This window comes from Nicotiana tabacum, chromosome 18 (genome assembly GCF_000715075.1).
Source record: "Nicotiana tabacum cultivar K326 chromosome 18, ASM71507v2, whole genome shotgun sequence".
NCBI lineage: Eukaryota > Viridiplantae > Streptophyta > Magnoliopsida > Solanales > Solanaceae > Nicotiana > Nicotiana tabacum.
The window spans coordinates 22,405,012-22,430,254 of NC_134097.1; the positions used below are offsets into that span (position 1 = coordinate 22,405,012).

At 38.2% G+C, this 25,243-nt stretch overlaps 2 protein-coding genes across 2 annotated transcripts; both read right to left on the reverse strand.

Annotated features, from left to right (window-relative positions):
* Window positions 1-12,556: 12,556 nt before the first annotated feature.
* On the reverse strand, window positions 12,557-14,718 carry LOC107829449 (uncharacterized). Its single transcript, XM_016656903.2, has 2 exons — window positions 14,395-14,718; window positions 12,557-13,323 (listed from the first exon to the last, which is right to left on the reverse strand). Exons 1-2 carry the CDS (start codon window positions 14,582-14,584, stop codon window positions 12,725-12,727), a joined length of 789 nt encoding a protein of 262 aa, XP_016512389.1. The 5' UTR covers window positions 14,585-14,718; the 3' UTR covers window positions 12,557-12,724.
* Window positions 14,719-19,169: 4,451 nt separating this feature from the next.
* On the reverse strand, window positions 19,170-24,964 carry LOC107829448 (glucan endo-1,3-beta-glucosidase 11). The gene is made up of 3 exons (XM_075236669.1): window positions 24,451-24,964; window positions 22,438-23,477; window positions 19,170-19,441 (listed from the first exon to the last, which is right to left on the reverse strand). Exons 1-3 carry the CDS (start codon window positions 24,515-24,517, stop codon window positions 19,364-19,366), a joined length of 1,185 nt encoding a protein of 394 aa, XP_075092770.1. The 5' UTR covers window positions 24,518-24,964; the 3' UTR covers window positions 19,170-19,363.
* Window positions 24,965-25,243: the final 279 nt, after the last annotated feature.

Here is a 25,243-nt window from a genome sequence, read left to right on the forward strand (position 1 = left end):
AAAGCTTACATCAGACATAAGCTCTCAGAACCAGGTATATTCCACAAGTTTTAAATTGATAATGTCGTTCAATATGCTTTCTCCCATGCAGATATGTCGGGTATCCCGAAAGACGTGGCCACGAACAAGGTAAACGTCGACCTACTCTATCCGCCAGTACGGCAAATAAGAAGGAAATTCAACGCTGCAATCAACGAGGTCGTAAGTGACGAAGTGGATAAGCTCCTCGCCAATGGTTCCATCTGAGAATCAAAATACCCCCAATGGTTCGCCAACATGGTCATGGTAAAAAAGAAAAATGGGAAATGGCGGATGTGCGTAGATTTCACAGACCTAAACAAGGCATGGCCAAAAGACTCCTTTCTATTGCCTCATATCGACTAGCTCATCGACGCAACAGCAGGACATGAATTGCTAAGCTTCTTGGACGCCTACTCGGGTTACAATCAAATCTTCATGGAGGAGGAAGACCAAGAGAAAACTACTTTCATCACCCATTAGGGAATGTACTGCTTCACAGTCATGCCGTTCGGGTTGAAGAACCAAAGGTTGGTCACCAAGATGTTTAAAGATTAACTCGGCAAAACAATGAAAATTTACATCGACGACATATTGGTCAAATCAAAAAGGAAAGAAGACTACATCGATCACCTGAAAGAAGCCTTCGGTATACTGAGGTGGTACGACATGAAACTAAACCCCAAAAAATGCGTTTTCGGCGTAACCTCGGGCAAATTTCTGGGTTTCTTGGTATCACAAAGAGGCATCGAGGTCAATCCTAATCAAATCAAAGCCATTGAAGGAATACCTGAGGTGTTGACCAGCAAGAAGTAGGTGCAAAAACTGACTGGTCGTATAGCCGCCTTGTCAAGATTTATCTCGCGGTCATCCGACAGAGGCCACAAATTGTTCAACGTGCTGAAAAAAGTCAACGGGGCTCCAGTGGAACTCAGAATGCATCGATTCCTTGAGAGAACTAAAAGCGTACTTGTCTTCACCCCCACTACTTGCCAAAGCAGAGCCTGGTGAACGCCTCTTAGTATATTTGGCCATCTCAGAAGTCACGGTAAGTACGGTACTGGTCCGCGAGAACAAAGGTACGCAATCTCCAATTTATTATATTAGCAAAACCCTGGTCAATGCTGAAACGAGATACCCCCACCTCAAGAAATTGGCCTTAGCACTGGTTATATCTTCACGAAAGCTAAGACCCTATTATAATTGCCACCCCATATCGGTGGTAATGACCTTCCCTCTACGGAACATCCTACATAAACCTGAATTGTCGTGAAGACTGGCCAAGTGGGCCATAGAACTGACCGAGCATGATATAACATATCAGCCGCGAACAGTGATAAAATCGCAGGTACTCACCAACTTCGTCGCCATTTTAGTGCCAAAATAATGCCTGAGGTCGAGCGGGAAGCTTCTCACGCCTCCCCTAAGAAACCTGACCTCTAGGTCCTTTACACCGACAACACATCCAAAGCATCGGGATCTGGACTCGGACTGGTACTCGAGGTCCCAACAGGAGAAGTTATCCGCCAGTCCATACGGTGCCCCGATATGACTAACAATGAGGCCGAGTATAAGGCCGTGATTGCATGGTTAAAGCTATCTCTCAAATATAGAGCACGACGAGTCATCCTTAGATACGACTCACAACTCATCGTCCACCAAGTTACAGGAACTTTCCAAATCAAAGAGCAATAGCCGCAAAAGTACTAGGAATAAATCCACAAACTACTGCCAGAATTCGATGAATGGTGACTCGACCAGATACCTCGAGCTCAAAACAGCGAGGCAGATGGCCTCGCCAAACTAGCAGCAGCCACCAAAAATATCATTAAAGAAAACGTGGTCACCCTCCTCCACTCATCAATAGACTAACTCGAAGTACATTCCATAAATTTGACTTGGGACTGGCATAACCGCATCGTGACATATTTGTAGGAGGGAATACTCCCACAAGACAAAAAGGAATCCAAAAATCTTCGAATGCAGGCGGCCAGGTACAACATCATAAATCACGACCTGTACAAGAGAACGTTTGGGGGGGCCTTGGCGAAATGACTGGGGCCGAGCCAAACGAGGAGCGTGCTCGAAGAAGTACACGAAGGTCATTATGGTGCCCATACAAGCAACCGAGCCCTCGTCAGATATCTCATTCGGGCAGGATATTACTAACCCACTATGAAAAGGGAAGCCGCAGATTATGTCAAGAGATGCGAGCAGTGCCAAAAGTATGTGCCTATGATACATCAAACGGGCAAACACCTCCACTCTATCACTTCGCCATGGCCGTTTATCAAATGGGGAATGGACATCGTCGGACCCCTCCCAGCGGGGCGAGGTAAGATACGTTTTCTATTGGTTTTAACTGACTACTTTTCCAAATGGGTGGAAGCCGATGTGTTCACCCAAATACGCGAATAGGAAGTCATCACATTCATATAGAGGAACATCATATGCCGCTTCGGCATCCCCAAAGAAATCAGCTGCGATAATTGGCCCCAATTCATCGGGAAAAAGACGACTGAGTTCTTCAAAAAATTGCACATCAAGCGAATACTCTCCACGCCATATCATCCCGCTGGTGATGGTCAAGCCGAATCCTCCAACAAAATAATATTGAATATCTTAAAGAAAAAGCTCGAGGACGCCATAGGGCTATGGTCGGAGTTGCTACCAGAGGTAATATGGGCCTACCGCACCATGCCAAAAATGGTCACAGGTGAAACGCCATATTCACTAGTCTACGGGACTGACGCCATGATACCTATCGAGGTCAGAGAGCCTAGCCTAAGATACTCTAATGAAAGCGGACAAAACAACAATGAGAACAGAAAATAAGACCTCGACGAGGCAGAAGAACGAAGAGACATGGCTTATGTAAGGATGGTAGCCCAAAAACAACAAGCAGAAAGGTACTACAACAAAAAGGCCAAAATACGACCACTCAAAGTCGAAGACTACGTTCTCAAGGCCAAAACACAAGTGAGCAAAGACCCGAAAGAAGGCAAACTAGGAACCAATTGGGACGGGCCATACAAAATCACAGCGGCACCAAGCAAAGGAGCATTCCAACTAGAGATAATGGAAGGAAAACTACTACAAAACAATTGGAATGTCGCCCACCTCAAATACTTCAACTTCTGAAAAAGGACGTCCTCCAAGTCGTACTATTTTTCCCTCACCCGAGTTTTGTCCCAATTGAGTTTTCTCGGGGAGGTTTTTAATGAAGCGATGAAGGGGACGTCTCGAAGTTCAAAGTATAATTCATCGCCCCGCCTGCCGATTACCTCTCCAGGCCGAATGATAAAGGGATTAGATACATGGAAACTTCTCCAATATATGTATGAAACAGACATGTAAGACGCCTCCGGCCATTAAACACTGCCCGTCAACCCCACAATCGTCGACTAAACAGTCCGTCAGCTTCACATCAGGCAACCCTGCGGCTGTTTCCCCTATCCTCACGCCACTAGCTGAGCCGAAGTTCATGGAGGTGAACTGCTCGACCTTGTGTTGAAGTCGAGTTCCAGTCCAAAGTCCAAAAGTTGAGTCGAGGTCCGGTGCGTCGAGTTTGTTCCGAGGTTTCGTCTTTGTTCCTCGTTCAGTGAGGTCCGGCTTGAGCTCCATCGGGGTCGTGTTTGTCGTCCTGAGTTTGCCGAGGTTCAAAGGTTAGTAAACCTCAAGTATTAGATAAGGAAATGCTACGTTAAATGTTCGAAGATGCAATATAAAAAATTCGCATAATAATTCTCTGCCCATATTTCACTGTTAGCGTTTTTCTTCATTTTTATGTTATGTTATTCTTGTTTATTTGATGTCATTTAATTAAGTTGGATTAGTTGTTCTATGACACAAGTTTGATGTTAATCGGTTCGCCCTTCCTTTTGCTTAGGTCCTTCGGACAAAATTAGTATTAGTACATGCTGTTACTACTCCCGAAACCTTCATTCGCTAAACTCCTTTTATTAAACTTCTAACAAGTTATGAGACTCGGGTCGTAAAGAAGCTGTAAGGTTTAGTATGGTTAAAGGCATAAAAATAGCATCCCTTTTTTTAAAAAAAAAATAAATAATAATAAAAAAAAATAATAAATAAAAAGAAAAACGAGACAAGCTTCGCCAAAAAATAAAAATGTACAGATTGCGGAGCCCTCATAAAAATATATGCATTAAATACTTAGATTCCGGGTCGGGCCGTTTAGCGAATTTCACGGCCCTACCCCAAGGTAATAATGCGCTAGTTGCTTCAGCCGCGCCTTTAATAATTTAATTTTCCTAAACTCGGGTGCACATTTATGTGACCCAAATCTAAATCTCAACGGAATCGAAATGTGTCTCTACTCACGGGTATATTGATTATGGCGTGGCCCGAGATGCATTTCCATGACGCTGTAAATTCCTTTTAATAATAAATGAGACGAGCCTCGACAAACAAAAATGTAGAAGCTGCGGGGCCCTCTAAATGTATATATATTAAAAATACTTAGAATCCGGGACATGCCGTTTAGCAAATTTTACGGCCTTCCCCAAAATAACAATACGTTAGTTGCTTTAGGCGCGTCTTAATAATTTATTTTTCTTAATTCGGGTGCACATTTATGTGACCCAAATCCAAATCTCAACCGAGTCGAGATATGTCAATAACCACGGGTGCATTGATGTAACGTGGTTCGAGATATATTTTCACGACGTTGCAATTCTCGTAAAAATAATAACAAAAGCGGTCAAGAGTTTAAAACTTGCACATAGGTTTAACATGTACAAAATCAGATAATCAAGCCAAATATAACAGTTGAGCGACCGTGCTAGAACCACAGAACTCGGGAATGCCTAACACCTTCTCCCGGGTTAACAGAATTCCTTATCCAGATTTCTGGTACGCAGACTATAATATGGAGTCATTCGTTTCCTCGATTCGGGATTAAAATTGGTGACTTGGGACACCCTAAACCTCCCAAGTGGCGACTCTGAAATAAATAAACCAATCCCGTTTCGATTGTCCTTTAATTGGAAAAAACCCCCTACGCCCTCGCGGGTGCGGAAAAAGGAGGTGTGACAGCTCTGGCGACTCTGCTGGGGAGTTTTGTTACCCAGAACCACTGGTTCAGGGTTCAAGAATTCGAGCTTAAATTCTTCAATCATTTTTTTCATCTAACATTCGACCTCGCTCGAACTACAACGGGTTAACATTTTAACCTTTTCCCGAAATAACATCCCTATGGCCAAAGGTCATCGCCAAAAGAAAAAAAAATCGACCTCACTCGAATTACAACGGGTTAACATTTCGACCTTAGCTCGAAATAACACCCCTACGGCTAAAGGTCATCGCCAAAAGAAGAATTTCGGCCTCGCTCGAATTACTTAACATTCGACCTCACTCGAATCACTTAACATTCGACCTCGCTCGAATCACTTCACATTCGACCTTGCTCGAATCACTTTATATTCGGCCTCGCTCCAATCACCTGACATTTGACCTCGCTCGAATCAATTGACATTCGACCTTGCTCGAATCACTTGACATTCGACATCGCTCGAATCACTTGACATTCGACCTCGCTCGAATCACTTAACATTTGACCTCGCTCGAATTACTTTACACTCAATCTAGCTGGTGTTACTAAGATCTATGATCGACTACGCCAAAACATTACACACAGGCGACTGAAAAGTCAGAAACCCCCTCACAGCAAATAAAAATAACAATTCGGAGGTACACAACAAAAAGGTAATCATTCCATTACAACTGTTATATTACAAAAACTTTTTACAAAGGGCTTGAAGACGCCCTCACAAAAATAGCTAGGCAAAACAAAATAAATACAACGACCCTATGTTGTGTCATCTCCCGCAGCGTACTCCTCATTATACCAAAATCGGAGGCGAGCCTGTCCGCATCATCATCAACATCGTCCCCATCAGGCATACCGGGATCATAACCACAGGCTTTACGGGCTGCACGCACTTTGACACGAAAACCCTCGAGTTCTACCTCAGAAACCTTCCTGTTAGCCTTCAAAAACTTGTACACATCAAGTTGAGCCTTGGCATGAACCCACATCTCATACAAATCCTGTGGCACGACGGGATCAATAGAAGTATGAGACGTGGATGGCTGCGACTACCGTCGCTCTTCCTCTGCCTTCAAAAAAATAACATGTTCATTCAATCCGGACAACTCTGCCTCCAGATCTTGGATCCACTCTTCTAACCTCGCTACCTTGAGCGCCGACGTCTCCACATCATTATCCCGCTCAGACCTACAAACACAGAGGGCATCATCAAGGGCTGCTACTTTAGATATGGCGGTCATCCTACCCTTTTTAGCATGAGCCAATTCATTAGCCTTAACGCTCAACTCACCCCTCAGATCGACAGCCTCCGCTTCCCTTCGCCCAAGCTCAGCAGTTAAGGTGGCCACCCGTTCTTGAGGATCGATGTTCTCGGCCATCACTCCCTTGCTCACCGCGAGCTCATCATCCTTGGCCTTAAGAGCCACCCCGAGTTCACTGCATCGATCTATGGCCTTCATCAGCTCATCATCCCGCTCTTTCAGCTCTTCGACTTTCTATGCCAACTCTTCCTCTTTCTACTTAAGCCCGTCGCGAAACAACTGAAAATTGCTATCTTGAGTGAAAACATCGGCCAATACATGGTGCTTGGTGCGATACTCCTTGTACTTGGAGGCCACTTTCTTAAAAATGGTCGTCCTTCATTCGTCCCTCCGGTCATGCTCAATCTCCATTATGAGAGTATGACATACAAAGGAAAGAACGTCTGCATAAGTAGGTTACGCATGCAAAACAAATTTTAATAGGAAGAGAAATACTCACTCGCAAATCCATGACGGAAATACTCCGTGATAGCTCCGCATCACTCATATCCTGAATCGCCGCGTTCTCAGTATCGACGCACAAGGGAACGAAGGCCGACGTTGCCTGCTCAGAGTTCTCCAAAAGATCGTAACCCAAAGTAACAATTACGTGTCGGTTAGGACCCTCCGTCATCACCTCCACGCAGATGTCTCTCTCCAAAAAGGCATGCACCTCTTCGGGATCAACGTCCAAATCTGAACCATCGCCCTCTGAAAGCACAACTCCATCCCCTCTGCCAGCTGACGACGCGCCACCTTCAACAGTCTGCACAGGTTCCCCGCCTTAGTATATCCCCTCGGCCCTGGGGGACCTCCCCGTCGTGATAGCATCCACCATAAAAATGGCCCCGGCGTCTAACATAGGCGAGGATGCCCCTCCCGAAGCGGTGACCTTCTTCCTTTCAATGCTGGTGGCGATGACTTTCCCAAGCTCCACCCTCCTCCTCTTCTTTGAAGGTGACTTATCCCCGTTAAAGGACTCATCTACGAGGTGGCAAACAAGTCGGGAAGAGATCTTATCACGTACAACGACGTCCCGAGGATGGGGGTCTCATTTTAACAAAGCTTGAGTACGACCTCCGTGGGCGGACTCAGCCAAAGTAAATTGCATCTCTGCCGATGCAATGGCCTGGCGAAATGCCGGCACTAGAGCTTTCTTCTTAGAAGCCCGTTGACCTGTCACCAAAAAGAGGTCGTATCAATAAATAATGGCAAACAGCTGAAGATCAAAACAAAAGTAATACTTACTTGACGGAACCTTCGGTCCAAAGCATTTGTAGAAACCGCCCAATATCGGATCCCCACTATGTGAGGTAATACGCTAGCCACCCAGTCCTCAATACCGAAGATAGGAAAGGGTGCGCGCCTCTCAGCTACACAGAAGAATCACAGATAAATAAAGATCATAAAGGATGAAATAAGACAACAAGCGTATGTCATCGACACCTACGATTATGATTACACTCCTCAGGAAATCCAGCAGGGTCCCACACCAAGTGCTCTGTTTTGATTAAAAAGTACTTGTGCCAAAACTTCCGGCTCGCCCTATCGTCCATTCCAACTATCAGCCCCCTGGTCCTGCAATGTCGCAATTGTATCATGGTGCATCTATGAAAGCTTGGTGAAAACAAATGTAATAGCTGGGGGATGTCGACCTCACAACCAGCCAACTCTGTGTATTTTGTCAATATCAGAAAAGTTTTATACAAATACGGAGACAATTGTGCCGGGCAGACGTTGTAAAACTGATAGAATTCCTCTGCCAGTGGAAGAATAGGGAGAGTATAACCAATTACGAAAGGATAAACATAAAAAGAACAGTATCCAGGTCTATGGACCTCCATGATGTCGCCCCCAGCTGGAACTATCTCGACATGAGAAGGAATATGGTATGTGGATCAGAGTTTATCTATATGAGATGGCCCAATTTCAGAGATCACTGGAATGGGAGAAGAAGCGGGTTCCTTGTGGAAATTGTTTCTGGATAGGGGGTTTCTAGGAAGTATCTCTTCTACGGTAGGAAAACTCTCACCCTCCTCAACCACGAAATCCTCACCACCGGAAGGAGGGGCCACCGATAACGGAGTAGCGTCGGGAAATTCATCATGTAAACGAAGGGTTTGGGACATCTCGGCAACAAAAGGTGTGCTACTAAACCTAAAGAAGAGGTGATGACTAAACAGGAAGGCGAGAAACGGAATCGCAGAAACAAAGCTGAAAACAAGAACTGATGAAAAAGATCACACAAAGATGATGTACATGCATAGAGAGAAATGGCGGAAACTTCTGATAAAATGAAACCTTTATCTACTTATAGAGATGGATGGCGCGAGAATGGAAGTGAGGGATTGTCAATGGCACTAAAACCAAAGCGACAAGCATGCAGATGTTGTCTCTGGAAGATGCGTAATGATGACGCGCGTAGCAGTAACATCACATCATGGTAACCAGGCCAGTCATTACTCCGCTGGCAGTGTCGTTCTCTCGATCTTGGTCGACCCGGCATGATTTAATAGCCAAATTGTCCCACGACAAATGAATGATGTCCGCCTATCGACGACGTGCAGGGCTACAACCTCGACAAGCGAAGGGACTAACTGTATGGGTCCAAATTTGGTAACAACCGTAGCGGATAAGCAAGACGAAGGACGGGATTGACCACGATATAACGACTGAAGGTCGTCCTCATAAAGTCGATGCCAGAAGTGGGCAGCTGAGACAGGACAGTAACGACAACTTAGGTTCAAAAATGGACATAAAGAATATTCTTTTGGATATTCTCTATGCTGTACTTTTTAGGGTTTTTGGGGAATGCCCCTTATAAATAGGAAGAGACAAAGAACAAGGGGGAATCTGCCTTTTTCGGAGCTAGAACACTTTGTAAAAAGTGATAGAAGAACATACGAAAGAGTTATCTTATTCATTTTATTCAAGCACATGTTGTTCAACCTTTGTCCATAAATCTCGAGATCCCATATTCATTTTGACCTCTTGCTTTTCCATGTTGCCGCAAGAGAAAAGGAACACTCAATCATACAATCATTGGGTGATAGTTCCTTTCCATTATAACCCTTATCATCTCGTATATTGATTATACATTTATGATATTACATATTTTGTCAATCATATAATCATTGGGATACTAAGCTCACTATTAAATGCTTCTAAACCCTACTCGTTATATAAGAGTTTTGTTTTATTCGGTTTAGAATTTATAAAGTTCAACTGAGATTCGTCCTATTAACTTATTATTAATTGGTTTAGCATTTATTTGCTCGAACAGGGGGAGGGGTGATGTTTTTCTAAATATGTATAACACATTACTATTTTGTTTTTTAAAAATATTAATTAACCATTCGATATTCAGTATTCACTGCAACTGATCCGGATTAGTGTCACGCATGATCCATTAAAAAAGGAAAAGCATTCCCTATAAAAGATTAATAAAAGGTGAGAAAGCTACAAAATAAAAAAAAGAATATGCTTCTCTATTTCTTTTAAGCTTGGCTTCCCTTGTTTATTTTATCATTGTTTGTAAGTTAATATTAAATTTTTACTGTTGTTTAACTTTAGTAGATGTGGAAAAATTACATGAAAAATTTATCTTGAGATTAAACTAATATGCAAGTGAAATGAAGTGTAAGTCTAAGGTAAGGGGTAAATCTGTTACTTGTAGGTTAACATACTGGTTTGTTACAATAAAAATTGAAAAATAGAAAGTTGGTTTGCATAATATAATCGAAAGCTACATATAAGTCGAAATATGAGGAGGTACATGTAATTTCTCCTTGATTATACCTTAAAGCCTGTTATCTTTTTCCTTTTTACCCGTTGCTTCGCTAAAATTACATGATTTATTCTGAAAAATTTCATGTAGGATAAAAAGATTCAATAACTTCTACAAACTTAAAATGAGAAAGTGTTACAATTAGGAAAAATGAAATTGTATAGCCGCAAAAAAAAAAAATTATACGTTTTTCGGCTACCAAATATAAATTGTTTCTGGCGCGGATTAAAAGTGATAATACCCAGTTAATTACGTTTTTGTACTAGATTCACCACTATAGGTTGTATTATAATAAGAGGTGGAGCTAAGAATTTTAGTTTATGAATTCTGAACCATAATCCTTTTTACTTACTAGGTTATAAATAGGCTATTTTTACATATTCAATAAATTCACTACTAGAAATATGGTTAAAATTGCCCGCGGCCAACCGACCGACTTCGGTCTGTCAAAAAACGACCCAAGTCAGTTGGTTTTTAAATATTTTCTTTTTTTTTTTTTTTTTACGAAATCGATCGAATTCGGACATTTTTTTTTGTTTGCGGCAAAATATAGAAAATTATTTTTGCGTCCCGCAAAGTTTATTTTTCAAGAACTCGACCAACTTCAGTGGTTTTCCTTTTAAAATAAATTAAAATTAATATTCAGAAAGTTGATCGAAATCGGTCGGCTATTTCAGTCAGTCATTTTAAAAAATCAACCAATTTCAATCGGCAATTTTATTCTTTTTAAAAAAATCAATCGAAATCGGTCGGCTATTTTAGCGCAAAAATACGATTAAAGAGTATAAATAAAATAAATTAAAATCTTAAACTGAAACATGAATGGTCTACTGGTAGAATAGTATCATGCCATAAGTACATACCCTAGTTCGAATCTCAGATGGTATATTTTTTTATTACATAATTTTTAAAAAAATGAATGAAATTTGTCGGTTTTTTCGGTCATCCTTTTTTCTTTTGGATCGGGTGTGGAATTTAATTGACCGATCGAAGTCGGTCGGTTTGCACTACCGACCTAACGATTTCCGACTGTTACTCGGTGGCTTTTCAGTTGATTTTTGTCAATTACCGACTGATATCGATCAATTTTATCGATCGTTTGACCTCATTTCTAGGAGAAGTTTTTAATACAAATACAAGGTTAGAATTAAAGATATTGGGTTCTGTTGAACCCGTAGCTAGAAAGAGAGAAGGAAAAAAGAATTATTGATGGAAAGGTAGTATACCTCCTATTGATAGCTGTATTATATGGGATGTCAAGGTTGGTTCCGACCCCTAATAATCAATGTAATTAATGTTGACATGTAAATTTTTTTATGAATAAACATTATTAGTGCCGTTTATGACATTCATGGGTGAAAAAATTGAAGTACTGCTGTTTTCATATAATAAAAGGTGGATATTGCATCAGTGCATAGCTTACACAAATGTAGCAGCTACTTAATTAACAGTTCTTAGTTCTTTATTTGTTTGGTAAATGTCTTTATTAAGTGAATGTTAGAATGGAATTATCTTAATTATTGATTGTTTTAAATAATAGTCCATCCGTCCTTTTTATTTGTCACTTTAGCAAAAGAAGAAAAAGAACTCGGTTCAAAATGTTTGTCACTTTTGAAAACCAAGAAGAGATATAAATAATTTAGTCAAATATTTTTATAATTGGTAACTTATTGGGTTTCAGAAACCTGTAACTTAAAGACTAGCTTAAAGGATAAAAACAAAAATCTATAAGTAGAGATAATGCTAATCTACTACTGGCACATAGTAGGTTATCAAAACCCATTATCAATTGAGTAATTTTCTCTTTTGGAGAATTTCTCAACTAAGGGCGGAGGTAGGGTATTATTTACTGGTTCAGCCGAACCCAATGGTTTTTGCATAGATCCTATATTTACATAGAAAATCTATTAAATTTGTATTAATATATAGTTGCGAACCCATTATTATGAGAAATGTACCTTTTATAGATTTGATGAATCCTGATGTTGGATAAATGGAAATAGGAGTAGAGAAGGTATGAGAGTTTTTGTGTGACTTTATTATAGGTATACATTTTCAAATTTTCTTTTGTAATATATATAGTTCGAGCAGAAAGCAATTGATTCAGTTGAACTCGCGAAATCCGCCTCTGAGACATACTGCTAACTTTTGATCCTCAGCACAATGGTCACTGTGCTTTCACTTTTCAGTATGAAGATCTATTTTAGGATTCTGTTCGTCTTAAATAGTTAGGGAGGAAATGAAAAGTCAATATAGATACCTTATTGTACTATTAAAACACAATTTCTATGTCTTAATTGCCAAAATTTGATATAAAAAATTATGAAATTCTAAATTGGTAGAAATTCGGGAATATTACTCACAACTGAAACGAGACTCTTCTATAAAAACTCACACAATCAATAATTACTCAATAAATAAACAATATTACAAGTAAACAATGATTATGTCCTATAATGATATCAACTCATATGTAAAATAAATACAAACACTCAAATCACTAGAAGCTCCTCCGTGCTAGAAAAGTCCGATATATATAAATACAAGAATCTACCACATTATACTAATGGCAATAGACATGAACATGATCAAGGCAGGAGCAAAGACGTTCCTCGGGGCAGAGCTAGGAGCCGGTGGAGGAATTAGTCCTTCGGGAGGTGTCTCGGGTGAAGGAGTAGTCCCCGGTGTGACCGGGCTAGTGGTTGGTGAGGATGATGGCGAAGTTCCTGCACCGCCACTAGGAGTAGGAGTTGGTACAGATGGTCCCATTGATGGCGATGGACTTGGCGTTGGCGTTCGCATCGGGGTCGGGGAAGGTGTAGAGGAAGGAGTCGGAGCAAGGGTAGGGGTAGGGGTTGGAGCAAGGGTAGGGGTAGGGGTTGGGGTTGGGACGGGTGCAGGGGTGGTAGCAGGGGAGGGTGCAGGACTAGGGCTAGAAGTGGAAGATGCTGTAACATTGATGGCTAGTTTTTGGCCAGCAGAACAATGTTGGCCAAAAGTGCAAATGAAATATTCTGTTCCTGTGGAATTCAGAGTAATATTGGCTGGTCCAACAGTTATAAGAGTAACAGGACCTGTGGAGCTGCAAGAATCAAATGCACTCTTTGTGACTTTGGCTACATCATGTGCTCCAGTTGCAAAGTTGAACACTGCAAAATTTGAAATTGAGAAATTACAAGTTAATTCACAGAATTTCAAGTATTGAGTTTCAGTCTAGGAATATTACAAAAAGGTTACAATTCTAATACCAACTACAACAAGAAGTACGGCTCAATCTCAAGCAAATTAGGGTTGTAGATTAAGAGGTAGTTGAGCGTTTTTCTACTCCATACAATGTATAAGGCTAGTCTGTTAGTGTCTTGTTTTCGTATGTCAGTGATACGTGTTGTGTTCTTATTATTTTTCCGCTCCAATATTCTAGTACCTTGCATTGTTACTGATTACTGATATTGCTTTTTCCATTTATTTTTCTGATTCTATCTTTATGGCTTCTGTTGCCGTCACTGTTCTATTGTCTCTTTTTATCTTCTTGTGCTGGGGTCTATCGGAAACAACTTCTCTGTCCCACAGGGTAGGGGTAAGATCTGCGTACACACTACCCTCCCCAGACCCCACTTGTGGGATTATACTGGTTTTTTGTTGTTGTTGTTGTTGTTGTATATCACATTTAAGCTTAATCCTCATAGTTCAATATTATTTAAAACATAGAACTAAAAAACATAGAAGTTCTCTACATTTCTACTAGCATACAAATCTTTGACAGGACTAAAAGACCCTAATTTTTTTTTGGTCTTTGTTCGTCTTTCTTTCTACAAAATTCAAGTTTTCTGAAATTTCATAGTACCTAAGTCTAACTGGTTCTGATCTTTGAACTAGAAAAGGAAAATTATAGAGTGACTGGAGCTCCTTCAAATCAATTAGTATATTGGAAGGCCTAACAAGTGACATAATCAAAGTCTGACTGCTAATTTTAGTTACCTTTCAAATAATTAATATTCCGCCTCTACTTATTTCGGGATGCAGACATGTTGGTTTATATCACTAATAATTGACGTTTAAGGTATAGCAGTAACTGTATAAACGTTCTACTAAAGTACTAATGACTTGTGGAGAATTATTATTGATCCAAAATTTTCTAGCGCTACACCCCTTTTCAACTATCTCAAATAATGCACTAATCGTGTAAGAGAAAGAGGTGTCGAATACGTAATAATACATACCTAAAGTATCGCCAACTTTGAAGGTACGTTGTGATGCCCAATTAGTATAAGTTGAAGGGCCGCCTGAAGGAATTCCCCAACCATTACTATCGCCAACCACATGATCAACTGCTGTTATTTTTCCCGGCAACGCCACTAAAATTGCCACTAATACTAGTGCAATTCTTGCAATATTCATCCTTGTAACCATATTTTTTGTGTTTTCAGGTAGCCCCAGTTGGATATTTCTTGTTATAATATAATAAACAAGTTTCCTCTTTTGTAGCTGATGTATATAACAAAAAAGGGCTGCTAAGTTTCAGAGTTTCTGTTTTAACATTTGTACAATACTAGGTTGTATTTATAGAGCTAAATTAGTCTATGGAAGTATCTAGGATGTTTCAGTTGAATATGTTGATAAAGTTTGACTTAGGCCAAAAAAAAATATCATGAGCTAAATGAAAGGAGGTAGTGGAATTAGAAAGATTTGGTCCAGACAAGTGGCATTTTTGGGAGTTGAACTGCTCCTTATTGGATGTTGGAACAGTTTCAATAATTCTGCCAAATTCCTAACTTCCTAAAACGAATATAGTACTTCTCTGGATTAAAGTCTATCTGCACCAATAAATCAAAATAAAAATTAAATATCAGTGTTTATAATAACTACAATAAATATATAACATATGTCTTTTTTGGGGTATAATTATCTATATGCAAAATTCACTTGCCCAACTAATCCAAATTTCGTATTGCATAAGTCTCATTCAAGGGAAATTCACTTCATACTAATGATTTTTGTCATTCTTAAAGAACTCAAACCCGGAACCTCTTTGAAAGTTTGGACCATTTCTCAAACATGTGTCTTCACATACGCTATGGTGCGAGCAGGGGTATATGCACCTTATACCGTGCGGTGTCATGGGACATTGTTCGGTCGAAACTATTCACTAAATATTTATAAATAAAATAAAAATATTGAGGATACGTATAGAAAATGACACCACTAATTATTATAGTAATTTATTCATTTGTTTATATTTTAAATTATGATATCGCTTATGTAAAATCATGCGTACACCAGTGAGTGCGAGTAAATTTTACTATCTCTAATGAAGTGTATATGCACGAATTAATCAAAATGGAATGGTCAAGAGACCAGACACTTGTTACGATGCAAGTTGGTTGAAGCGTAACCAACGACTTTGAAATGTCCAAGTCCAAGTCGTCTTTGATCTTTTCTTTTTATTAACTTATTAAAGAATAAAAAGATATCCTTTCATCCTATGTGAAACTTCGTTAAGAAATGGACAAAGTTAATTAGTACAGAAAGTAGATACGGTTCACTTGAAATTTAATACTTTAAATTCATAAAAATTCTATTGCATAGAGATGTCCAAAATACTTTAATTTTCACATTCTTGCATGTCTTCCTTTCATAGTAGAAAAATGAGTTGAGGGGTTAGATAATTAAATAGATCTCAAGATATTGAGGCTCGACTTCTTTTTCAAACAATAGTTTTCGTACCTCAATGTTTGAAGTATCACAATGACACAATACAAATTGTGCCATCTAGCTAATCTAAAATTACCACTTAACCAATCAAACATGGCCTGGTGGCTTGTGTATATCATCAAAACTTGACCTGTTTTCTGTTACACCTAAATCCTAATCATGACGAAATTCACTTGCAGAAAAAACGTTGTATAATTAGAAGAAGAATAATCAAAGAGACGGAATCAAAATGGGCATCTTATCTTGTCCTTGAAAAACAACTTTTGGTCCACAAAAGTGTACTATGAAAAGTTCCAATTCCTTACCTCTTTATCCTTTTTTTCCATGGTTGTACAATTTGAACACACCTCAACTTTTATCGAATATTTTTTTACTTTCCATCAGAATATAAGGCAGCCCGGTGCATAAAGAATCACGCATTCTTGTAGGATCCGAAAAGAGCCGTAATCGAAGGGTATGATGTAGATAGTCTACATTAATGCAAGCATTAATAGCTGCTTTTACGGTTCGAACCCGTAACTCATAAGTTACATGGAGACAACTTTACCATTAACGCAAGGTTCCCCATCCTTCCCATTAGAACATACGGCAGGTTGGTGCATAAAGCATCCCGCATTCTTGTAGGGTCGGGAAGGGCCGCTACCCAAAGGGTGTAATGTAGATAGCCTACCCTAATACAAGCATTAGTGGCTGCTTCTACGGCTCGAACCTGTAACCTATAGGTCACATGGAGACAACTTTATCATTGTCGCAAAGTTCCCCTTCCTTCCCATTAGAACATATACCAACTAATTCTGCTGATAAGACTTAAGTAGATTAAGAAAAAATCATCGAACGTTTTTGTCTCTATTAAAATTCACTTTAACCGCTCATGATTTTCACCCATTTCATTTGCGCTTACCTTATTCTGATTGGAAAATGCCGCCACTTCAAAGGTTAACTTTCAGTATATAGGTCTACAAGGTAGTTAATGGTGGAATTTTTAGAAGAATAAAATAAGAGAATCAAGGTATTCTCTATTTGTTACAACTGCAGCAGATTTGATTCTCTAGATAGTTTCTGAATCTAATACCATTTCCACTTTCTTTAGAGGTTTGATCATATGATAACCCTACAATTTAGGCAAATCATCTGAGTTATAGAATGAAAAATTACCCTTACATACTATATAATAAGTTTTAAGTCTGATTATTAAATCAAAATCAATTCTTAGAACAATACTACTATCTTATAAGTTACTACAATTGCAATGACAAGAACAACAAACATCTGCATCTAAACTAGTTTAACAAATACAATATGAAATAATTGCAAATTATTAGGCGTTATAACTGACTCGTAAAGAGCTTGAGGTAATATAATGTACGGAAAAGGGCTAAAAATACCCCTCCATCCACCTTTTTGGTTCACTTATGCCTTTTGACCGTTAGGTCAATGTTAAATTAAAAATAATTATTTAAAAAAAATATTTTTTTTTTAAACTAACGCACCAGTAGTCCACTAATTTAGTAAAGTCTTCTTCTTCTTTTTTTTAGTTTTTACAAAAAAATATGTTTTTTCAGTTTTTTTAAAGCATTGTTTTTGTAAAAACTAAAAAAAATGTTTTTATTAAAATATTTTCGTTTTTGAAAAATATTTTTTTTTCAGTTTTTTTAAACCATTTTTTTTTGTAAAAATTAAAAAAACAAATTTGTAAAAACTGAAAAAAAATATTTTCGTTTTTTAACAAAATATTTTTGTTTTTTAAAAACCGAAATTTAAAAAAACTGAAAAAATGAAAAAAAAAAAATTCAAAAACGAAAATATTTTGTTGAAAATAATTTTTTCAGTTTTTAAAAAAACGAAAATATTTTTGTTAAAAACAATTTTTTTTCTGTTTTTACAAAAAAGAAATGCTTTAAAAAAAATATTTTTTTGAAAGACTGAAAAAAAGAAGAAGAAGACTTTACTAAATTAGTGGGGACTACTGGTGCATTAGTTTAAAAAAATAAAAATATTTTGAAAAATATGTTTTAAGTAATTATTTTTAATTTAGCATTGACCTTACGGTCAAAGGGCATAAGTAAACCAAAAAGGTGGATAGAGGCGTATTTTAAACCCAAAAGGTAGATGAAAGACATTTTTAAACCTTTTCCAATAGTTTAGAGTCATTTTGAACCATTTTCCGTATAATGTATAAGGTTTGAAGATACGTTTTGTACTCAATTTATTTTTCAAACCCTTTTCGACTATATCACCTAGTACTCCAATTTTTTGGGAATCCCTCGAGCTGATGTAATTCAAATCAAAGCATTTTTTTAATGATAAAATTCCAAAACAATCGATTTTGTGCAATGCGTGTCTAGTCTTATTCTTAAGAAGTTAACTTTTCAAAGTTCTATAGATTTTGCAAGTCATACGAAAGTTCTAGATCACAATTTATTAAATTCTTGGTTTTAACAGGTTCTAGTCAATCTACTATTTTATCAAGTAATTGACTTATTAATTGAGACTTTGCAATCATTCACACCTTACGTGGTCTTTCTGTATCATTAATTTTTGATGACCAAAATATAGTATAGCCACCATGCATCCACAGCAAAGTTTCTACAATGATAGGCACAATTGTCTACTCATAATTTGGTTGGCTGGAAAAACAAACCTAACAATTAGACAAATTTTGTCTGACTAAGAAGAAAAATAGAGAGCTTGCCTCTAGGGCTTTAGTTCAATGGTAAGAGCAAAGCACATGATATGTATTGCAAAGAAATTATGTGCGTTACGCGTACGTCATAAGTTTCCTAGCAAAGAAAAGCCTAACATTTAAGTGAAGGGTAGGGGGAACAAGCTTACTGTCTGAGCCTAGAAACGTAAGCCAACTAGCTTTTGGGAATTTCTCGGTTATCAAAAGAAAAAGAAGAAAAAGAGTTTGCTCCTTTAACTTTTTTTTGCCTTACTATGATATCTTAATGGCATGTCCTGCATGAAGTGCTCCAATCAACAAGGATTATCTCTCCTTGAGCTTGCTAGAACTTCCATTTACTACCTAAAAGGGCAACCCGGTGCACTAAGCTTCCGCTACGCGCAAGGTCCAGGGAAAGGTCAGGCCACAAGGGTCTATAACACAGCCTTATCCTGTATTTCTGCAGAGGCTGTTTCCACGGCTCGTACCAGTGACCTTGGCAACAACTTTACCAGTTACGCTAAGGCTCCGCTTCATATGGTAAAACTACATATAACAAGAATACTAAAGCCTTGAAAGATGATATTTTGGTGAGATTTAGGCAACTACAAGATCAAGACATGATAAACCAAGAATAAATTTATTTCATATATACTGATGTACATTGCTGAAAAATTCAAAAACAATCAGCAACCTTCATGATCGCGATGAAGATATATGACTGCATTCCTAATGTTGTTGATGTAGCAGTTTCTACTAGGAAATATTCAAGATGCTAATCTGGTATTTAGTATAAGATGAGTTCAAAAATGTTGTCACAACCTCGATAGCAAAACCGACATTGAAGTTGTGATTGCTGTCGCTGACAAATAATACGCTCGAGATTTAATTTCCTGAAACATTGTATGCAAGTAAAATGGATAAGTCCATAATGATATGCGACATAAAATCTGTAGTAGACAGCAGAATAGAACACTGAATGAACATGCCCACTATATCGTTTCAACATTACCTTTTTTTATTTTATAAAGTAATAAATTTCATTAAAAGTAAAGGGCAAAAGATGCCCTTACACAAGAAGTATACTAAAAAATAGGAAACCTTACAAAAAGCCGGTTTTCTACGAATGCGACCCAATCAGTACATGTTTCAACATTACTTGTTAACTAGGATAGTTGAGATATGCTCAAGTATCCTTTATCAAGTCTCAGAAATCTGAAAAAAGTGCCTTAAAGAAGAATGAGATATCATCTACTAAGGTGCAATAGTAGCCAGAAAGGTCGTATAATAGCATGTATTGGGTGGCAAAAGAATGAGGAAAAAAAAAAGAACCAAGAAAGAGAGGAACATAAATAGAAAAGGAACAAATCAGGGACAAGAGCAGCAATGAACTCAGATCTACATCCGCCTACCCTTCTTTTTTTTTATGAAGCAAACTAGGGACAAGAGCAATTGACTTGGATCCACATCCGCATACTATACTAAGATTCATCAAAATGAAAAAAGAATGCCAACTACGTTAGCATATATGGGCACTACAATGAAAAACTAAAAAGGTTTCCTACATTATTTTTGGTCTCAATCAACTCCAAACCAGGTCAAATCTACTATTAAGTGAAATCCTCATATATGAACAGAAGGATCATAGAACATATCGACAAACAAAGCGTATTTTCCTTTGAGAGAGAAAACACATTTGATTGAAAAGACAAACAAAAACTCTCTTTCATGAAACATGCTAGTTCTAGGAAAAGTAACTATTCACCTTGACAGTTTGATAGTCAGTGAGCTACAATAGCAGAGCTGCTAGAAAAGCAGCATTCACAACTGATATATGTTCCTAGAAGTTTATTCTAAGTGCTCCAACATATTCTAGAGGTGCACACGAAAAAGAAACAACATGTACACAAAATCAACAAACCTCAACAAAGTGAAAGCCCCAGATCAAGGAGCAAGAGCGAGAAATAAGAGGGAAGGAAGAAAAATAGATTCTTCCAAATGATTAGCACTTCAAAATAAAAAGGAGGTAAAGTTAAGTTATAATTGGTTGCGTAGCTAATGCAAGAGCTTCCCTAATACATACCATGGGATTGAAGGCCCTTTCATCACCTAGATTTGTGAAAGAAACGGAGCATCCGAACGCAAAATTAAGGCAAGGTTGAGTGGCCCCATTTGGATACACAACCGATGGGGGACAAGTGTATTTCTCTAAGACTCTAACAGGATTCGACAGCGGAGGAACAGGAAGATGAGATGTGACGAGCCAACAAGAACTTATTTCAGTTGTTTGTTAGATTGATAAACACTTATGACTTATGAGGACATTTACTAACAAAATAAAGCAGCAGATCCATCATACTTCTACTTCCTCTGCAAATCTATTAACCCATCTCTTTAGGAAGTACATGGATGCATATTATTCAACAAGGTCACCCCAGCCTAAGTTCTTCATGTCAGCTTATCACCACTTCTACAATGCCTCCGAAGGAAAAATAAAAGCTAGTAAATCTTTTTGGAAGTCCCGATTAAAAATCACCATGCCTAATTTCCTTAGACTCGAGTGTTATTCTCAAAACATATAAAAGTTCTTTGTTTTCATGCTGTTAATCCACTCAATAAGTATTAACCAGTATTTCCAAACGTTCTTTAACACCATTTTTCCAACTCAAGCACCAGCAGTTTTTTTTGAAGACGTCTAGAACAGTACGCTGTCCATGTAAAAAATTGGCATGATACATCACTGATCAGTACCAGATCTGAATAGAGAAACTTTAAACCAAAAGCTTCAATTTTACAAACTTATTTGTCTTCCACTCTGCTTTCCTTTTCTTTATTTCCTCTGTTCTTTCCTCTCTATAAACTTTCTAAGTAGTAGAACCGTAAGTTTTTAAAATACTTAATTACAGAAACATAATCCTAGCCTTCTGCACAAGCCAAAGGATCTAACACCCCCCCCCTCCAACCATGGTACATATTCTCAATCTCTTTCCCGTTGTTCTTTACTACGAGAAAAAGGGGCTTAAAGCGGTAGGAAAAAAAATATCCAATTCTATAAGCATGTCCTAATGCATTGAAATAAAAGGACTCATTTTCCTTTTTTTTTTAAGAAGGTGAAACATGTAACCCAAGAATGAATGGGGATTCCTCATGTTGTTTCGCTCCAAAAAATACGGGAGGTATCTCTCATGCTACTCTCATGATACTTTCACACTCCCCTTTTAGGTTCATCTTATATATTCATTATTAAAGATCACCGCTTAAGAAGCCAGGAATGAGAAAAGGATTGAAATATCTGCTAATATACATTTCTGAACGAATGTAACCCTTTTTCACAAAAGTCTGAACCAAGTGGACCTTCCTATAATATGCATTAGTAAATATTAATCTCTTTTTAATGAACCGGGTAGTCATAGGATTGATTGAATTACTTTCCCACAGAGGTATATATCAGTGCATTAAGACGAAACCTATGAAATCCTAAAAACACTGACTTTGTTAGTCTTCCTTTACCTTTTTGCAAAGGAGCAGTATAAAGTGTAAAACATAAACTTCACCTACACTTCTGATTTTAGCAAGCATGCAACTCAACTCAATACATGAGGTTTCCAGCATATTTACAGCCTGCTACACATTGAACCCGTATACGTTTCTATGTAGGAATATGAGGTTGAATTTCTTGTATAAGGGACCAATCAACGTGTCTTCTTTTCATTTCTTTTTAAAGTCATTTAAGATAACATTTTTTCCTAAGCTATGAGCGGCAGCGCTACGTAGATGATCCAGAACTATACGGAAACACTATGCTCACAACTATTCACTCTTTATCCAGAATATGAAGGATGACCTACACACATAGCATTGATTCGAAAAGTGAAAAAGATCCTCATACCTTCAAAGAGAAAAGAGAAGATGCAGCTGATATATCTTGCAGCCCAGAGAAACCAATATCATAAGAAATACTACCATCAGCTTTGAAGAGTCCGAAATTCTTCTCTGATGATTGACCCGGCTTTGAATTCTCATTGAACAGTGCAAAAATATACGCCTTCAACATTTTTTTCGGCCTCATTGGAGTTCCTTTCCTCTTGGCAAGCCTTTTTCGCAGATTATAATTATATGTACTAGCATTACCTGGCGTAGCAGCAGGTTCGTTCTCATCCCCATTAGACGCCCAGCCTGTTTCAGTAACTATGACTTCCATTTTTCTGAAACCAGCATTCTCTAGAGCTGCATATGCTGCATCAATCTGAGCATCGAGCAGGTTATCATAATGAAGAAGAGTTCTATTGTCAACAATTCCTCCATTCGGCTGAAAAAGAGCATAATTTATGTCTATTTTGTCTGAATTGTACGTGTAAGCCAAAAAGGGGTAGGCATTTAAACAGAACGGAGATCCAATTTCTGAGAATAACTGTAAAAGTGGCTTCATCAACTGAGCAACACCGTCTTTAAATATACACGCGGAGGGAGGGAATGAATTAACAAAGACGGCCTGTGAGTGCGCAGTCGATATCTGAACAACGTCACTTATCCCGAGCTTTCGTGTTGCATTATATACATTCTTTACAGCATTCAGAAGAGCTATCTCTAGTTCGTTGTCACTGCCCCCCAAAACTTCATTTCCCACAGCGATGCCGACAATGCGGGTATCGGGAAGGAATGCCTTCACATTATCTTTTACCCAAGTCAGAGCATGATCTGCATTAGCACTCATTTCTTTTACAAATCCATTCGGAAGTCCAACCACCAACTCAAGCCCTGTCCCTTTAAAGGCATTAAGGACACTGGGATCTGCATCATATATTCTAACATTCTTAATTTTTGCTGCTCGAAGGAGTTTAACCACTTTATCAGGTGAAGGGATGTTATCTGCGATTCTCCCATAGTTAATTCCATAAGTTCCAGTGAATGCTCTTGCAGTCAGTTGAGCTGAAAACAGAAGGTGAAGAAAATGCAATAAGTACATTCCACATGTAACACAAGAATGCAGATATAAACTGATGGGCTGAAACTATCTCTGTTAACCAGACTATCAAACCACACGAATTAACTTAATGTTACAAACGGTCCATATAACTAAAATCAACAGAGACTTGCAGGAAAATTCTTCAGTCATATCTTAATTTTTTGGAAATATATGGTAAAAAAACTGTGACATTTGCAAACAAAGCATCACAATAAATACATCAAACAACATTGTCCCTATTCATCAGTTATACAGCTTAATAACCTTATAGGAGTTCTATAGAAATATAAAACTAAGGCTGTTATACCAATCAGTGGCAGAGCCACCCTTGTCCAAGGGGCGTCAATCGCCAGAAAATTACACTGCGCAGATAACAACAACAACAAACCCAGTGTAATCCCATGGGGAGGGTAATGTGTACGCAGACCTTACCCCTACCTTGAGAAGGTAGACTGTGTAGATAGACTAAACAAAATTTATGTATACATACTATATGTTGAATTTCCTTTGACTTCTTTATATTTTTGACTCCTCTTGGTAAAAATCCTAGTTCCGCCTTATCAAATCCATTCACATAAGCAAGAAAGGCTGCTACCAAAATCCACTGCAGAAAGATGAACAGCAAATAGCCGACTCCACACACACACACACACACACACACACACCAAATTACAAGATCCAATTTTTATTAGTTACTGTTTATTTTTAGTTATCAGTACATTTTACGATCATACTCATACATGAACAAGTAACAATAAAGCACATAAGCATATTGATCAAAAAGGAACATCAACAAAGAAAAAGAATCTCAAAAATTCAATATTACCTCGATTACCCAAAAATTCAAAAAACAACAACAAACCCAACAAAATTACAGTCTCCTACACAACCAAACACAGCACAATTTTTTTTATTAAAAAAGGCACAAAATTGTACCATTAGGAGTGAAGATCACCAATAACATAAAAAGGAATCGCAAAAGAATCAAGCGAATCTTCATCATCACTGCACAGCCTAAAAACGACGCCGTCCTCTTTGCCTTTGCAAATTCAAGAAACAGAAAAGCTCAGTCTTTTAGCTTCTTCAACCATTACCCAAGACACCCTTTTAGCTGCTTATCACTTTTCACAAAACCCCACCAATCAAAAAATACGCTAACTTGAGAGATTCTTGATTTTTTTATAAAAGTTAACAAAAAATTGTATATGATACTGGTGGTGGAACACGGTGGTTTACGGCGGCGGAGGACGGAGGTTTATGGGTGGGGTTTTGGCAGTCGTTTGGTTTTGCTGAGTGGGGTTTTTGGTAAGTGAAATTATTTTCAGACAAAGTCCTATATAGTCTTCTTATGTAGAGAGAATGCGAGGTGTTTTGAATTCCATGTTTGGGTTATTGATTTGATTTGAATTTTTATTTAAATTACTTGGAAACTGTGTCAAAAATATTCTCACTGTCAAACGGGGACTTACTGTTACTGCATCGAAGTTTTCTCCACGCGCCTTATGGCCTATGTCCTGCACGAAAAGTGTTGTTTTTCTTCTTTTTTTTTGTATTGTATTTTTATTTATTTAACTCTCTGATATTTGAAATTTATTGATCCGATTAAACTTAAATTCGAGTTGCTAAGACTCATTAAAGAGGAAGCATTTCCTATCCTGAATTCTATTACTCGAATTCTATTAAAACTATCTTACCATATTCCTTGGTTGTTACTTTTTCCTTTTTACTT

Coding starts and splice junctions, on each gene's coding strand:
- LOC107829449 (XM_016656903.2), bottom strand. CDS start 14,584: ATGGTTACAAGGATGAATATTGCAAGAATTGCACTAGTATTAGTGGCA. Junction 13,324..14,394: donor CAAAGTTGGCGATACTTTAG/GTATGTATTATT, acceptor CAAATTTTGCAG/TGTTCAACTTTGCAACTGGA.
- LOC107829448 (XM_075236669.1), bottom strand. CDS start 24,517: ATGATGAAGATTCGCTTGATTCTTTTGCGATTCCTTTTTATGTTATTG. Junction 23,478..24,450: donor GGTGATCTTCACTCCTAATG/GTACAATTTTGT, acceptor TTCTGTTTTCAG/CTCAACTGACTGCAAGAGCA. Junction 19,442..22,437: donor CTTCTCTTTTCTCTTTGAAG/GTATGAGGATCT, acceptor ACAATGTTTCAG/GAAATTAAATCTCGAGCGTA.